Genomic DNA, 15,844 nt, shown 5'->3' with positions numbered 1-15,844 from the left:
AATACTATATGTTATTGGTGGTTTTATCATGTTGTTATTCTAAAATTATTTATTTATTTTTTGAGATAAATAACAAAAAAAAATGAGAAAAATTGTTTATTATAATAACATCACACGATGAATAATAAAGTGGGATAACTATGAGTAGTAGAGTGAGAAAGTAGTAGGTGAGAGAAAGTAATCAACAAACTCGTAATACTGCCCTCGAGCTTGTTATCCCCAGACCTGCAGCTGGCTCAGCGACCCTATTTCCGGCGAAATGGAGCCGGAGATCTGGTTGTTGTCGACTTGAAACTGTATCAAACTGGAAGCGTTGGAAATTAAGGACTGCAGGGATTGAGCCGGAGACATTGTTGCTGCTGAGCATCAGTTCTTCAAGATTAGTGAGATTTCCTAACGATTCAAGAATAACTCCGTGTACCAGCTCCAGCGAGACAGCCAAAAAGAGGGAGTGAGAGCGAGAGAAGGGAAAGATCGAGAGAGGAGTTGCTGAAATTGGCGAGAATAGGGGTGAATGGCTTCTGAAATACACAGCCCTCTAATATTTATATACCGGGTCGGTTGAACTGGATCGGGTTGCGGGCAATCCGATTGCACCCAAGACCACCTCATCGATTTCAAATTAATTAAAACTAGATTATTATTATTATTATTATTATTATTATTATTATTATTATTATTATTATTATTATTATTATTATTATTATTATTATTATTATTATTATTATTATTATTAGGGCAAAGGTGCAGATTCCCCCTTGTAGTACACCCCCTAGAGCTTTTAGCCCCCCAAAGTCGGTCAAAGCACGTTGACCTCCCCAGAGTCCCGAAAGAAGGGTGCAATTAAGTCCGGAGGCTTGACGGGCGTTTAACGCCGTCTTCAAATTTTATTTTATTTTTTTCGCTGGGCCCCACCGCCAACAACCACAATGCGCGGGCTTTGTATGCAAATAGAGGAGACGATGAGTTTCTTCCATTCCATTCCAAAACTAAGAGTTGCAGAGGGCAAATCGACGAAGAAGAAGGGTTCTTTGGTCGCGGTTCTGTCGATTCCTATCGGTGGTTTTAATTTGCATCGAAGTAGCCTCTGGAGAAAAGGTAAGTAATGGCTAATCTATATCTCTCCAATTTTTATTTTTTTTCCAGAACATGCATGTACTCTGGGATTGAGATTCTGGTTGCTTTCGTATTGTTTTCATTTGGTGTATGAACGCGTAACATAAGTTATGTTGTTGCTTGTTCTTGTTGTTGTGCAGCATGTCGAATCCTGAAGTAGTATTTATTTTGAATTGGTGGGGTGTATGGAAAAAAAATGATGAGAATGGTGAATGGATGTATGACGGTTATAACCATAAGGAGATTAAATCCACAGTAGAAAAAATGACTTTAGATAGGATCGTATCTGAATTTGAGGACTGTTATGGTTCTAAACCTAAACTAGTGTATGCGGCAGATCAAGATTATCCCATTGATAAGGGTTTAGTTTCCCTAAGAAATCCTAAACAGTGTCATAAGGTTCTTGATTACCTAGAATTACTTGGCAATGGAGAGATAATTTTATTTGCAGATCATGAAATTGATGTGATGCCTACTTTTGTACCACTTGAGATATTTTTAGAAGAGGATGAAGTCAGTGATTTAGAAGGTAAACATGGGGTTCATATTACTAGTGATGATAAGGGGGTTGAGAATACTGATGCTGGGGTACAACTAAATGACTTGATAGGATTAGAGAAAGTGGAGGTAACTTGGGTAAATAAAGGTGAGAGGAGTGATGATCTAAATAATACTCAGGGAGAGCAGGCTGGGATAGAAGAGAGCGAGCATGGTGATGAAGATAAGGGAGATAGGGTTGGGATAGAAGAGGGTGAGCATGGTGATGTAGAAGAGGGAGAGCATGCTAGGATAGAAGAGGGTGAGCATGGTGATGAAGATGAGACTGGGGTTGTAGAGGGACATGAGGCTGAGGGTGAAGGGAGAGGGCATGGTGATGATGAGAATTCATCTGTGTACAGTGAGTGTTGGGAGAGTGATGATGAGGTTAAAAGCTTAGAGCAGTTGGTTGGGAGTGTTCAAGGGGGGGGAGGGTAGTTTTGAATTAGGAATGACCTTTGCAGGGGCAAAGGAAGCTAGGGAATCAATAAATGCATATGCTGTGAAGTTTGGGTACAAGTTAAAGTTCATAATTAAAGAATGAAAAGACTAGGATTAGAGTGGTTTGCATCAATGACCAAGCATGTCCATTTCTCATGCATGTCTCTAAAGATGGGGACATTGAAGGGCTAGCCATCAAGACTCTTGTGGCAGATCACACCTGCTGCAAACAGAGGAAAGTCCCCAGTGCTAGTCAAACATACTTGGCTAAGTACTTTAAAGAGGCAATCTACAGAAATCCTAGGTTCACTTCTAAGGACAAGCAAGGTCATGTTAAGGACCATTTGAAGCTTCATGTCAGTTTACACAAGTGTAAAAGAGCAAAAAAAGAGATCATATGCAAGCTTGAGGGTAGCTATAGAGAGGAGTTCAATAGGCTGGTTGTAACATTGTGAAAGAATGTATGCCTGGGAGTAAGATGGAACTCCAACTGTCCACTGAGCATCTTCAGAACCAAAGGAGAGTTTTTAAGAGAATCTTTATCCTCCTAGAACCTTGTAGGTTGAATTGGATAGGGGGTTGCAGGCCAATAATTTCTCTTGATGGTTGCCATTTGAAAGGCAAGACATTTGGTGTTCTGTTGACAGCAGTAGGGAAGGATGGGAATGATGGAATTGTGCCCATTGCTTGGGCAGTTGTAAACAAAGAGAACAAGAACAATTGGAGGTGGTTTCTGGGCTGGTTGAGGCAGGAGCTCAACCTTGGAACAGGTGATGAGGTGACTCTTATGTCAGATATGCAAAAGGTAAGTATTTGAAACTATTTGCAATGATTTTGTTTCTGATAATTTGAATGACAACTAACTACTCCAATTATATTTAGGGATTGATGGAGGCTGTGAAGGAAGTGACTCCTGCAGCTGAACATAGGTGGTGTGCCAGGCATATTTATGCCAACTGGAGCAAGATGTGGAGATGAGAGGAGTTAAAGAAGTGGTTTTGGACTACTGCATGGAGCTCATTCCAGCAAGAGTACAAGTTGAATTTGGCCAAGATTTCGGCTATAAACAAGAAGGCAGTCGAGGATCTACTCCAATATCCTACTGAAAATTAGTGCAGAGCCTATCAAAGCACAAGGTGTTCAACCTACATGGTAGATAATAACATCAGTGAGTCTTTCAATTCAAGTATTTTTGATGCTAGACATAAGCCAATAATTTCAATGCTAGAGGAGATTAGGATGTTGGTAATGAGTAGGATAAGGGATTGGAAAGTTCTTGTTGATCATTGGAAGAGTGAATGGTGCCCTAATGCAATTAAACTGTTTGAGGCAAATAAGGCAGCTAGTATGGATTGTAATGTTATTTGGAATGGTGACTATGGCTATGAGGTAGAGGAGGGAGAAGAAAAGCACATAGTATTTATAGATACTAAGAAGTGCACTTGTAGGATGTGGGATTTGAGTGGTATCCCATGCCCTCATGCCATATCTGCCTTTCACTCAAGTCAGTTGGACCCCATGTCTGTGATGAGTAAATGGTACCATAACTCGATGTATAGGAAAGCTTATGAGAATGCTATACAGCCAATACCTCGGAAGAAGCTTTGGGATTTTCAGTTTAAAGATTGCATTGAAGGTCCACCGGTTGAGAAGAAGATATGAAGGCCGAAGAAGAACAGGGTAAGAGCTCCAAATGAGCCCAAATTGAAACACAAGCTGTCAAGGCTTGGTAAAACACAACTTTGCAGCATTTGTGGAAGTGCAACCTACAAGAAACATAACTGCCCTAACAGGCCTACACAGGTATGAAGTCAATTTACATGCTTGTTAATTTAAATGCCCTAACAAAACCAATCACAGGCTTTAACATCCACAAACATTGGCAAGAAGAAGAAAGGTCAAGTTAGGGGAATTGGTCTATATGTCAAGATGGAGACAGGAAAGCAGATACTAAATGTAAGTTTATCTATTATTTAGTGTAAGTTTACAACTGATTTTCATGATTTCAAGAACCATTGCTGAGAGTAAATGCATTCTGATTACAGCTTGGAGGGTCACAATCAGTTGTGATCAATGAAGGCACACAAAATGAAGCAGATCCAACTACAAGGTTCCCAATACCAAACGAAGCAGAGATAAGGAAACAAAAGAGAAAGAGAGGTGAAGGCAGCTCCACTGGAGACACAGTGAAGGGAAAGAAACAACAAAGAAAACCATTCAAAGCTCCAAGAGTGCAGACAGAGGCTGTGGAGCAACAACAGGTCCTCAGAAGGAGTCCAAGAGGAAAGAATGTTATCTCAACTATTGGCTCAACAACCACTAGTTGAGCTAAGATTTAGAATTTGTGTGTTGCTAGGGCTTTGAGCCATAGTCCCATCACTACTAGAAAAACGCTCATAGATAACAGATTTTATCCGTTATCTATGAGCAAAAAAACCGTTGTGTATAGTGGTGTTATCTATGATATGTATCATAGACAACGGTTTAAAAACCGTTATGTATGTGAGAATAGATAACGGTACGAGACGATCATACATAACGGTATGAAACCGTTATCTATAATGATTATACATAACGGTTTATACCGTTATGTATGAGGATTTTTCCGTTATGTTTTGTATTTTTTTTATTTTTTTTCCTATCATAGTTAACAGTTTTTTTTCTATACATAACGGTATGAAACCGTTATCTATAATGATTATACATAACGGTTTATACCGTTATGTATGAGGATTTTTCCGTTATGTTTTGTATTTTTTTGTTTTTTTTCCTATCATAGTTAACAGTTTTTTTTCTATACATAACGGTATGAACCATTATATATAATGCTTATACATAACGATTTATTACCGTTATGTATGAGGATTTTTCCGTTATGTTTTGTATTTTTTTTGTTTTTTTTCTATCATAGTTAACAGTTTTTTTTTTACTTTTTATAACGGTTTTTACCGTTATCTTTGATAGAAATACATAACGATTTTTTTGTACTTTTTATACTGTTATGTATTTCAACTACAACTAGCATATTTAATATTTTTTCTCGATTTTTATGTTATTTATCTCAAGAAATAAATAAATAACTTTAAAACAACAAAATGATAAAATCACCAATAACAATATTATATATCATCCAAAATATTCATACATTACCATCCAAATTAACCAAGTATCAAGTACATATGATCATTGCATATTTCGATTCAAAATTGAAAGTACCAACTATCTTATAGCTAAAACAAAAATCTATCATATTATGTGTTCTAGCACCAAGTCCTCATGAACTAGTTGACCTGCTATGATGAATTTGCAGCAACTAACTTAGGAGAGAACCCGACACACAAGCTCAACCTGCCAATAGAAAAATAATCCAAATAAAATATGTGAAATAAAAGAAAACTGGACAAGAAAAAGATAACAAACAATATGTTGACTTTTGTTTCACACTACATCATGAATCACATTAGACGGCAAAGGCAAGAAAACATTTCTTTCAAAGTGTCATTCATGACTCCCCGTTCCTTGCAACTTCAAGCAGCAGCAGCAATTAGATTTCCTTTACAAGATCCAAAATTGCAACAGCAAAACCAAGGCAAAATCAGTTTCTTGCCCTGAATTTTAAAGTTTATGTTGCTAAAACAAAATGTAAAAGTTCAGGGGCTTCATAAAACTGAAAAAAACTAAGGCTCTAGTGAATTAGCAATCAAAACCTCAAGAGCCAAAATGAAATGCATATGACAAAATTACCATCTTCGGGTTTCTTCAATGTGCTTAGCTGTGTCTTTACTGCCATCCGTTTGACAGACTCAGCTGTAATTCATTCAACATTTCAGAGGAAGATCTGAAACAGAACAGGACTAATCAGTTTATGCATTAACAAGCACAAATAACATCCATAAATAGCATCAGGAAAAAATGATGAAAATGTACAAAAATTTGTACTCAATCTAAGGGTGAAAAAAAAAACCTGAATATCAACTTCTGAGAGTGCGTCATGAGCAACACGATCTGGGAGATCAATAAAGTGCTACATAAAATGATTCATGTAATAAGAGCCACAGAAACCATATAACTATCTTCATCTAAAACATAGCAGAAAGAACAGAGAAAAGGATGTAGCCAACCTTTGCAAATTGTGTATAAGTATCTCCTGGTATAATAGACATCAGTGTTGACAAGGAGTTTAAAGCTGCTTCTTGCTCCATGTGATTAGAATTCAACAATCCATTTGAACCTAATAATCCCTTCATGGACAAGACAAATTTAAAAAATAAAAAATAAAAAACATCCAAGTTGAAAAAATATGAATTAAACATCATATATGTGCGACGTGCCTTCACTTATCAAAAGCAAAAGGTTCACAAATGGGTCTCAGTTCCAGGAAATGCTTGAAGTGTTTTCAACTAGTTGATCTTAACTTGAAAACTAGGAAGTTTTTAAATCTGATAGAATCACAAAGGTAGACATTTCTGCCAATATGGACAAGGCTAAACCGATAATACACGAACAAAATAAAAGTAAATAGATAATGTAGGTCTGAGAAATCAACAGAACCCAACTACAAAAGGATATCAGACAGGAATATTTAGTGCATACAGAACTCAGAAAGTGAGTAGTAATCAACATTTCTGAAAGGAAAAGCAATTACCTTGCATAACTTAACAACATCAGCAGTAATAAGACCAATCAGATCAATTCCCAATTTCTGCAGACACTTCTGCACCCTCTGAAGAAGGAAGAATGAATATTAGCACAATATAACAGAAACAAATGATGCACGCATCATCGATGGAGAAGACTATCAATCCTGTTAACTCACAGATTCAACACATTCTAATTGTGGAATTGGAAACCAGAGAAGCCTATTTCTAGTTGAAACATAAAAATTTAAAATTTAATACCATCCATCCTGGAAGGACATCGCTTTTTAATGGACACCAAAAGCTCCATTCAAGTTGATATAAGAAGAGCAAAGTATTCCAATTTATGCAGAAGAAAATTGCAAACGAAAGCAACATAACAGGACCAACTAAAGTGAATTAAGAAGAGAAAGATACCCTCCAAACTGCATTTTTTTCCCTGTGCCAATGATGCATGGGTGATGTAAGCAAAGCAATAACTGCACACAAGCATCTGGACCTCTAGCTGAAACCACAGGTGCTATTACAACTAATGCCTTCACTAAAACTTCAACTGATGGAAGGAAAGGAACTTGAGAGTCTGTCACATTTTCTGCATCACTGAATAAAGAAAACGACTTACTCTAAGGGGGGAAAGCATCTCAGACACCAAGGAGATGAACAGGATTAGAGCAATATGTAAACCAAGAAAGGAGCAACTTGAAAGGGTAAGTCCAAGCAAATAGATTCACAATTGTCATATTGGAAGCCACCATAAGATATCAAAAATGCACCAAGATGCGTACTGTTTTAATGATAGAACTAGCAAAATGATAGCAGATATTGAGGACAGAATCAAAAACCACCGAAGACAGCAACAAAAAAATATATCTCTCAGTGTCTCAACCTTCCTTAACTAGTGGGCTAGCACCTATCATCCTAAGGCTTTTTGTACTTGCATCCGGGAAATGAAAATTTTGAGCAGGTCATTGTTTTTGTTAAGACACCACCAACACATTCGAGAAGGAAAGCTTGTATCTGTTTAGACTTTCACGGTTTCACCTATCTAAATTTCTGAAAGGTTCATCTAGTAATTCAAATAAAAGCCACACAAGGAACTAAAATGAAGCAAAAGAAGGAGTGTATGACTATTGAACTACCTCATCTTAAGAATAATAGTCTTTTCTCCAACAACAGAGAGATAATTCAAAAATTCGAGCAAAATAGCTTCAGCTAATAGATGAGATGCACCAAGAATCTTCCTGGAAGTGCCATATGCTGCTTTCCTTATCTCCCAATTCGGGTGGCACAACAAAAACAAGATAAGCTGATGCATAAGATTAAACAATTAATAACAGAAAATTATAGCAACATAAGAAAAGGAGTATCTTAATATTAATCACCTGTAGGAATGCCTTGGTAGAAAAAGTTTCCAATAGCCTGCAGCATAAGAGACAGGTCAATTTAAACAATTGGACATCAAATTTCGTAAGATCATACATCAAATATTTTTCATAGCTTCTAATTTAAAATGCCAAGAACTTTAACTAGGCAAGTGTATCTTAGTCACAACATTGAGAACTTAATGCTAAATAAAGCAAAATCACCCACAAAAGATACAAACTTTACAGAGCTACTCTTTCTAACTTAATTACGAAAGCATCCTCGACCCACCTTCTATTAGTATCACTAGATTTCCCAAAATTAATAAGTTGGACACGCAACTAAGGAGTTATCAAAGCTCTACTTTCACATTTGCTGATCTCCCACAAACCACGCGCCTAAAGACTATAAATCTCCAAAATCATTTCAAGTTAATCACAATTACTCTCTATAATCTAACAAAACATTATAATTTCCCCACATATAGTTCACAAACAAAGCTAGCAACTCACATACAGAACTAGGAAAATAACAAATAAAACAAAAAAAAAACCTAAATTTCCCCTCAAGCAATTTCACAAACACTTCATGTGCATTTCCCCCAACTGCAGAGCTTAGTCAATAAATCATAGTTCAAAAACATAATTAAACCCCACAATTAACTAACATAACACAAATATGCCTACAACATCTGATACAAGCAGCCTTCGAATCCAATATCAATCGGACATCAACTATAGACAGGTATTCTATAATGTATTAAAACCTATGCATCTTCAAATGTGGCTTTCGATAGGAACGTCGAGAACACTGTAACAACCCGCTCTTTTATATTTATTTTAGTCCAATATTGCGTGTTTATTAATCTATTTTTTGTAAATGAAACGCTTTATGAATTCCAACTATGATTCTGAATTACGTAATTTGGAAACAGATTCGCTACACTAGCAGTATGCATTTATTTTATCTTCGCGTGTTTAAAATCGCGACGTTAATCTTTGAATCAATGAATAATTATTATTCAAAGTTATAACCAACTTAGCAAAGTTGTGTTACTTATTAATCAAGATGGAGTTTATTTTATATTGTTACTTAAGTCGTGAATTATTTCAGACTTTGAAGCCAATTAAATCTACGGATTTAATTTAGGTATTAGAATGACGAACGAATTAAATCTATGGATTTAATTTAGCAATCTCGATAATAATACAAATTAGATTTTTACTACTCCACCACCTGCCACCCCCCCCCCTAAGTTCAAGAAAATGGGAATAACAATAAGGTATGGAGACATGTGCTGCACACTCCCCTATCCCCTCTTGAGCTTGCTGCACCTTTTCTTTTCCCACGCCTATGCAGCAGGCTGCCATGCCCAAGTACACCTAAATATGTCAATCAGCCACCCTAGAATGTACCTCCTCCCATGTATACAAGCTCCCAGCCAAACCACCTCGTCATTCAAAACAGCCAACATTGTTGCATTCTCTTCATTCTTCATTTGAGGACTGCACAAGGAGAAGTGAGCCTTTAATTCATCCTACCAAGTATTCTCAAGGTAAGCTTGTCTTCAATGCTCCACCTTCTTCCCTTATTCCACCTGCATTAATGCAAGAACAACTTTATTATTTCAGTTCGATCTGCTGCTTCATTTAATCCAACCACAACAGCCAACAAACACCAAAGCAAGCATCATTCAAGGTATTTATACTACCTCAGTTATCCAATCGAGTTCGCATTCATACCAACGAGCATAATCATGTTTTACCACTACATCAAACAGTCCATGTTATGTATAGCAATAGAAAGACTTATGTGTATACTGCCACTGCACTCTAGAACACAAACCATGAGGACCTCACACATAGCACATGAATGAACGAACAAGGATAGCGATAGCATGCTCACTGACAGAGTGTTAAACCCTGATTCTTTCTTACTCATAGAAGCTTAAGCTTATCGATACTCAGACATGGTAGGAAGAAGACGAGTCAAGGATATAACTTAGCTTTAGGAAGAAGGGACGCGGCCTGTTCAGGCTGATCAAGAGACGACGAGCAGCAGCGACTCGGTGCTCGGCGGTGGGTTCAGGCGAGAAGCTCGCCTTGTTGCTCCACGACCTGTTCAGTTGGGCCGAGAGACGAACGAGACGACGCGATGATGGAGCTCTCACCGGCTTCGGAACTCGGAGCCCGAGAACGACAGCAGCGGCTGCCGAGGGTCCAGCTGGCGACGGTGGCGGCAACTCCAGACGACTGGCAGAACTACGCCGGCATCAGAGGGACGCGAGGATGATGGTGCTGCGCCGGTCTCGCTGCGACGACGGCAGACTTGTGGCAGCAGCCGGCGGACTCCTCAACGAACAGCAGCAGTCGGCGGACTCCTCGGCGACAGCAGCAGTCGAAGGCGGCTGACTCGGCGACTTCAGGCGGAGCGGGACGGCGCGGCCAAAGGCCAAGCGCCGCAGGTCGCGGCCCAGAGCAGAATCAGCAGCAGGAACAACGGCGCTGTAGTGAAACGTTGAGGGAGGTGACTGACCGACAGTTCTTCGCCGGAGGAGATTCGAGAGAGATTGAGAGGTGAGTGTTTGGGTGGTTACCGATGTATGCGAGAGAGAGAGAGATGGCTTCCGGCGATGACTCGCCGGGAAGAAGGACGCCGGAATCAAGCGAGAGAGAGAGAGATATGTTGCTGCAACTCTTTTGATAATATAGAGAGAGAGATACTTCAATGTGTGTGTGCGTGTGTTTTGTTGTTAGAAGAGAGAGAGTTATATTTTAAAAAGTGTGTGTGCATGTGGTGATTGAATAAAAAGAGAGAGTGGTTCGGTCATGATAAGAGAAGGAATATTTGCTTTAATACAGATAGATAGAAAGAGACGTGAGAGATTGGTTTTGTGATAGAAAATAGAGAGAGGGACCGAGATTGTCGGTAGAGAGAACCGAGAGTGAAGACTTAAGAGAGGAGTGGGTCTTTCTCAGTTGGGCCGGGTTTGGGCCGAATTTTTGGGCCCTCTTATTGGGCCTAGTTCATTTTATTTGTTGGGCCAGAGATTAATTCATTTTGGGCTTCCCATGGGCTTCTATTAATTTTCTTATGGGCTTCAAATCCATATAATTGGGCACCTATTATTTATTTATTTAGGCCCAATAAGAATTATTATTTTAGGCCTCATTATTAATCCTAATTATATTTAATTAGTGATTAATTTTAAGACTTACTAATTATTAATTAGTAAGTGAATTAGATTATTTTTAAGATGAGTAGATTATTAAATATTAATAATCCGACCTCATAAGACGAGCTTTATTTCCTTAAATAGGATTAGCATCTCATAATATTATTAAAGGAATATGAGTCATGCATAATCATTTCACGCATCCTCATTTATTGAGATTTTTCGAGAATTAGAATCTTATTTTATTTTCTCGGTTTAAAGGTCAAGCACCAGAGTTAGAGCTAAACCGTGAGTCTACTATCCAGGTGGGCTTTCTTACGTATAAATTAAAACCATATAGTAGAATTGTTAAGACTTTATGCTTATGAAATTTTGAATAATATTGTCAATGCCTAAATGCTTTATGTTTTGTTATTAATTGCCTATCTGATGTTAATCGAATTCGGATTCTGGATGGGACCGCAAATCCCTTCGGAATTAGTGTACACCTTGTGATCGTGAGTCATCTAGCGGGTTGGCCGATCATAGTGTCCGTAGAGGGAGGCCTCCCTCTCGGCACGAGTTACTGATATGGTGATTAATGATATTAAAATGCCTGCGCGGGTTATTGATGAAATAAATGATATTATGTTTGGTAAATACGAGTCTTTAAAAGAAAACCCTCGTATCTTACTACTATTGAAAGGCTTGACAATAAAATATTATGCATGTATGTAAATTTCGGCAAGTGTCCACTAAGTACTCTCGTACTTAGCCCTGTATGTATTTATAAATGTGCAGGTTGAGCTGTGATCGAGGATGTAGTGTGCAAGCGGAGCTTTTGTCGATCTAGGATGAGTACCTCAGAGTAGAGTATATGTCTTCATACATATACTCAAAATGTTATTCCGCTGCGAACACTGATTTCGTTATGATATTATGTTATTTGTCAAACAATATGTATTATTTAACAATGTTCTCAAACTCATTGAGCACCCTTTTTCTGGATATTATTATGTACGGTCCCCTTGTGGCCTTCTTGATATCTAGATATTTCGATTGATTTCCTTATACAAGTCGAGTCATTAAGAGACTGAATATACCCCTTTCTAAATCCCGCTCCTAAATTCCCTCCCTTAGTCGCGGTTTCCCCGAATTTGCTATCCTTAGCAAGTGCGGTCGTGACAGAATGGTATCAGAGCTTTTCTTTTGCTCTGAGTACTAATCATTCCTTCTAAGTTGAGTCTAGATTAAGTAAGTCAATATACTTTTAAACTAGTTGACAAAAGCTTGGCACTACATCTCGTCACGCTCAACAGAGGTTATGGTAAGTACTTTCAAGTTTTAATTAAGTTAATTTCTTGAAATGTATGAAGCATGAATAAGTATGACTATTGTATGAATCACAAGAACTTAGAACTGTTAAGTTATATATGCTCACTCACACGACGGAACATAGAAGAGAACTTAGGGAGATGCCTTAACTTTTCTTCATGTTACGATGACATCAATAATGACGATTGAGATAGAGAAAGAGGAATCACACGAAGAGTCACATGATGAAACCACGAGCATGAAGATTGAGCAGCGTAACGAACGTTAATAGTACGTTGATAGCATGGGCATAGCTTAAATATTCGAGTATTTTTCTATGATGAGATCTCGAATTGGCTTGGCCTTTTGAACTTATTTTGTTGAAACTTTTAGTTACTAGATCTAAGAGTATATCATCATCACATAACAAGCCCTAAGTTCGGTAAACAACGACATTAGAATTATATGAAAGTCGAATTGGTAATCTGTGATTAAGTATTAAGAACCTGTATGGCTTGTGTATAAATGCTAGATTTAGATGATGAGGTGTTTTTTTTGCACGTTTTGGTTTCGAACCAAACTTGTTTTCCGATTTTAGATATTTAGAGCCTTATCGCTTAAAGTTACTTGTCGTGTGTTACTTTTTGACGATAGAACTTCCTTTGTTAGATGGCGAGGACTGTTTTCACCCGACGACGACCACTGCCCCCATGGGCTAGTCCAGAAGAGGTCAAGCGGTCCTACCGCACCTATGCTCCATGTCACGGGGATAACCTCGGACAATTTCTCGCTGGTTTTCACAGACACTGGGTCGAAGCGAGTGTACATGGAGTATCAGGGTATGACGGTATCCAGAGGTTGATCTTACTGTTACCTTCCGAATGGCAGGGATGGGCTAGGCTGATCTCTGCCCATTACATCTTTCGCCGGGAGGATTACCACGACCTCGTGGGAGACTTCCCTAGCTTCATTGCGGAGCTTCAGGCCTGTTTCACCTTGTGGGGCCGCGCCCCTCTAGGGCCCTACATCCTGCCGGGAGACTACGTACAGGTGGGGACGCCTTTGCCAGCGGAAGCACCCACTACTGCTCCCGAGCCCTCGATGGCCTTGCCCCGAGATTCTCCACCACGAGCCTCAGTTCTAGGGCGCCGTGGTAGGCACGATGACGAGGCAGGCCCTTCTCGTCCACGGGCTCGCAGGGATTTTCCATCGCCTCCTGACTCATCAGCTCGGGCTGCTACTCCTCCACCACCAATGATACCTACGATAGACGCAAGGTTTGAGGCTGCCATGGCAGAGGTCGACAGGGTCATGGCCAACATGAGGGAGTTCCTAGATAAGGGAAAATACCCTATGCAGGAGGATGATGGTACAGTACCGTATGGTACGATGAGGAGTACTCATCCCGAGCCCGTGCCACCTCCAGCTCCGATCAAGCCTCGCACCACGGTCAGGATCAGTACCAGAGATGATCCGATCCGTGAGATTGTGGACGACATCTTCCGCTCAGCCCAGATCATGCGGGAGACAGGCGAGGGCCAGGGAGAGACTCCGTTGCCCAACTCGGAGCCGGGCGAGGATGAGGAGGAGGACCCCGAGGAGGATCCAGAGGAGGATCCAGAAGAGGACCCGGAGGAGGATCCGGAGGAGGACCCCCTAGCGTCACCGAGGAGCAGCAGTACCGCGACTCAGGGTTCGCGGATTTGATAATTTTTAAGCTTGTTGATATTTTTCCAGAAACGATGATTCGTTCGGATATTTTTGTAATCTATGACTATGATTTTATTTATGTTGTCTCTAGCTAGCATTAGTACGAAAACGTTGACGTTCCATGATTAAGTACCATTTTGAGGTTGCATAGCTAGTAAGCCGGTACACCATAGGGAGTACTCGGATCGACTTTACTTACATTTTGGTTGACGATGTAAAAGCCCTCGATGAGGCAAATTGTCCAGGATATCTATATATATATATATGACCCTAGCATGGGCTTTCTACGACGATCTCGTGTATGTTTTATATTTCTCTACGGGTTTTATTCTTCACAAGTCAGTTAAGAATGTAGTAACTTTGAATAATGTGACTTGTGTATGCAACGGTTCCTGTTAATATCTTAGTTTTGGAGTTATGATAAGTTAAATTTGACCAACAATTCTTTATTAATTGCCTTAGAGACTCATGTATAGAATGTGTTAAAATGGATGTTTGTAAATTGCAGAATGCCGCCTAAACGAGGTCGCCCCCCTAGAAGAAACGTTAACAATGATGGAAATCGCAATGAAATACCTGAAGAGCGGCGAAACAACAGGGAACCTACCCCACCCCCTCCACCCCCTGCTAGAAGGACTGAAGAACTTTTTCTTCGACAGAATCCGCCCACGTTCACTGGGACAGGCGACCCAGCCGAGGCCGAAGCTTGGATACGCGCCTTGGAGCGTATCTTCACTTTCCTACACTGCACAGAAGAGGAGCGACTCTCGTGTATGTCTTTCCAACTAGCCGGATCGGCTGACTTTTGGTGGGAAGCCCGCCGAAAGACTCTGACTCCCGAACAATGGGCAGCATACACTTGGGAAGACTTTAAGACGGGATTATACGATAAGTATATTCCCAAGAGCTACAGAAAGAAGAAGGAGGCCGAGTTCTATAGCCTGAAACAAGGGAAGAAGACGGTGACGGAGTATGACAGAGAGTTCTGCGATCTGTCGCGTTATGCTCCGCAGCAGGTGGATACTGATGAGAAAATGGCGGAGAAATTTTGTGCCGGTCTGAGGCACGAGATTCGGATGACTCTAGCTAGTCATGGTGGACTCTCATACACTGAGTCTTTGAATAGGGCACTGGACATCGAAGCTGCAATGCCAGTAGAAAGATTGGCCCCGCCACAGACCTCAGCACCAGCCAATCCACCTGCACGCCCTCAGAACTTTAAAGGGAAGCGCAACTGGAACGACCATGGGAGAAATGAAAACCAGACTAACAAGAGGCCATGGCAAGGAAATGCGCCGTTGGGACAACATCAGCAACAAGGACAAGGGAAGCAACAGGGTCCTGCCCCGGCTGGAGGCAGCCAAAGACAAAATGAAGTTCCCCTTTGTCCAAAATGCCACAAACCACATCGTGGTGTCTGTAGGGCTGGAACTGACAGTTGCTACACGTGTGGCCAGAAGGGCCACTACTCCTCACAGTGCCCCAACAAACAGCAGGGCGCGGCAATCAGGGCCACTTATGCCCAGCCCCTACAAGCAGTTCAAGGGCAAACCCACCCCCGCCAACAACAGCC

At 40.2% G+C, this 15,844-nt stretch overlaps 1 protein-coding gene and 1 long non-coding RNA gene across 2 annotated transcripts; both read right to left on the bottom strand.

Annotated features, from left to right (window-relative positions):
* Positions 1 to 5,263: 5,263 nt before the first annotated feature.
* LOC131003193 (protein ILITYHIA-like) lies at positions 5,264 to 8,152 on the bottom strand. The gene is made up of 8 exons (XM_057929673.1): positions 8,114 to 8,152; positions 7,871 to 8,037; positions 7,149 to 7,331; positions 6,740 to 6,817; positions 6,216 to 6,335; positions 6,059 to 6,118; positions 5,839 to 5,932; positions 5,264 to 5,442 (listed from the first exon to the last, which is right to left on the bottom strand). The coding sequence occupies exons 3-7, from the start codon at positions 7,185 to 7,187 to the stop codon at positions 5,921 to 5,923; spliced, it is 309 nt and encodes a 102-aa protein (XP_057785656.1). The 5' UTR covers positions 7,188 to 7,331; positions 7,871 to 8,037; positions 8,114 to 8,152; the 3' UTR covers positions 5,264 to 5,442; positions 5,839 to 5,920.
* A 1,099-nt stretch (positions 8,153 to 9,251) lies between these two features.
* On the bottom strand, positions 9,252 to 10,093 carry LOC131003188 (uncharacterized). Its single transcript, XR_009094573.1, has 2 exons — positions 9,805 to 10,093; positions 9,252 to 9,690 (listed from the first exon to the last, which is right to left on the bottom strand). It is a non-coding gene; the product is annotated as an uncharacterized LOC131003188 (long non-coding RNA).
* Between the last annotated feature and the right edge of the window lie 5,751 nt (positions 10,094 to 15,844).

The sequence above is a fragment of the Salvia miltiorrhiza genome, unplaced genomic scaffold (genome assembly GCF_028751815.1).
Source record: "Salvia miltiorrhiza cultivar Shanhuang (shh) unplaced genomic scaffold, IMPLAD_Smil_shh fragScaff_scaffold_8_1, whole genome shotgun sequence".
Taxonomy (NCBI): Eukaryota; Viridiplantae; Streptophyta; class Magnoliopsida; order Lamiales; family Lamiaceae; genus Salvia; species Salvia miltiorrhiza.
The sequence above is the reverse complement of the archived record's forward strand: the minus strand, read 5'-3'. Positions and strand labels throughout refer to the sequence as shown.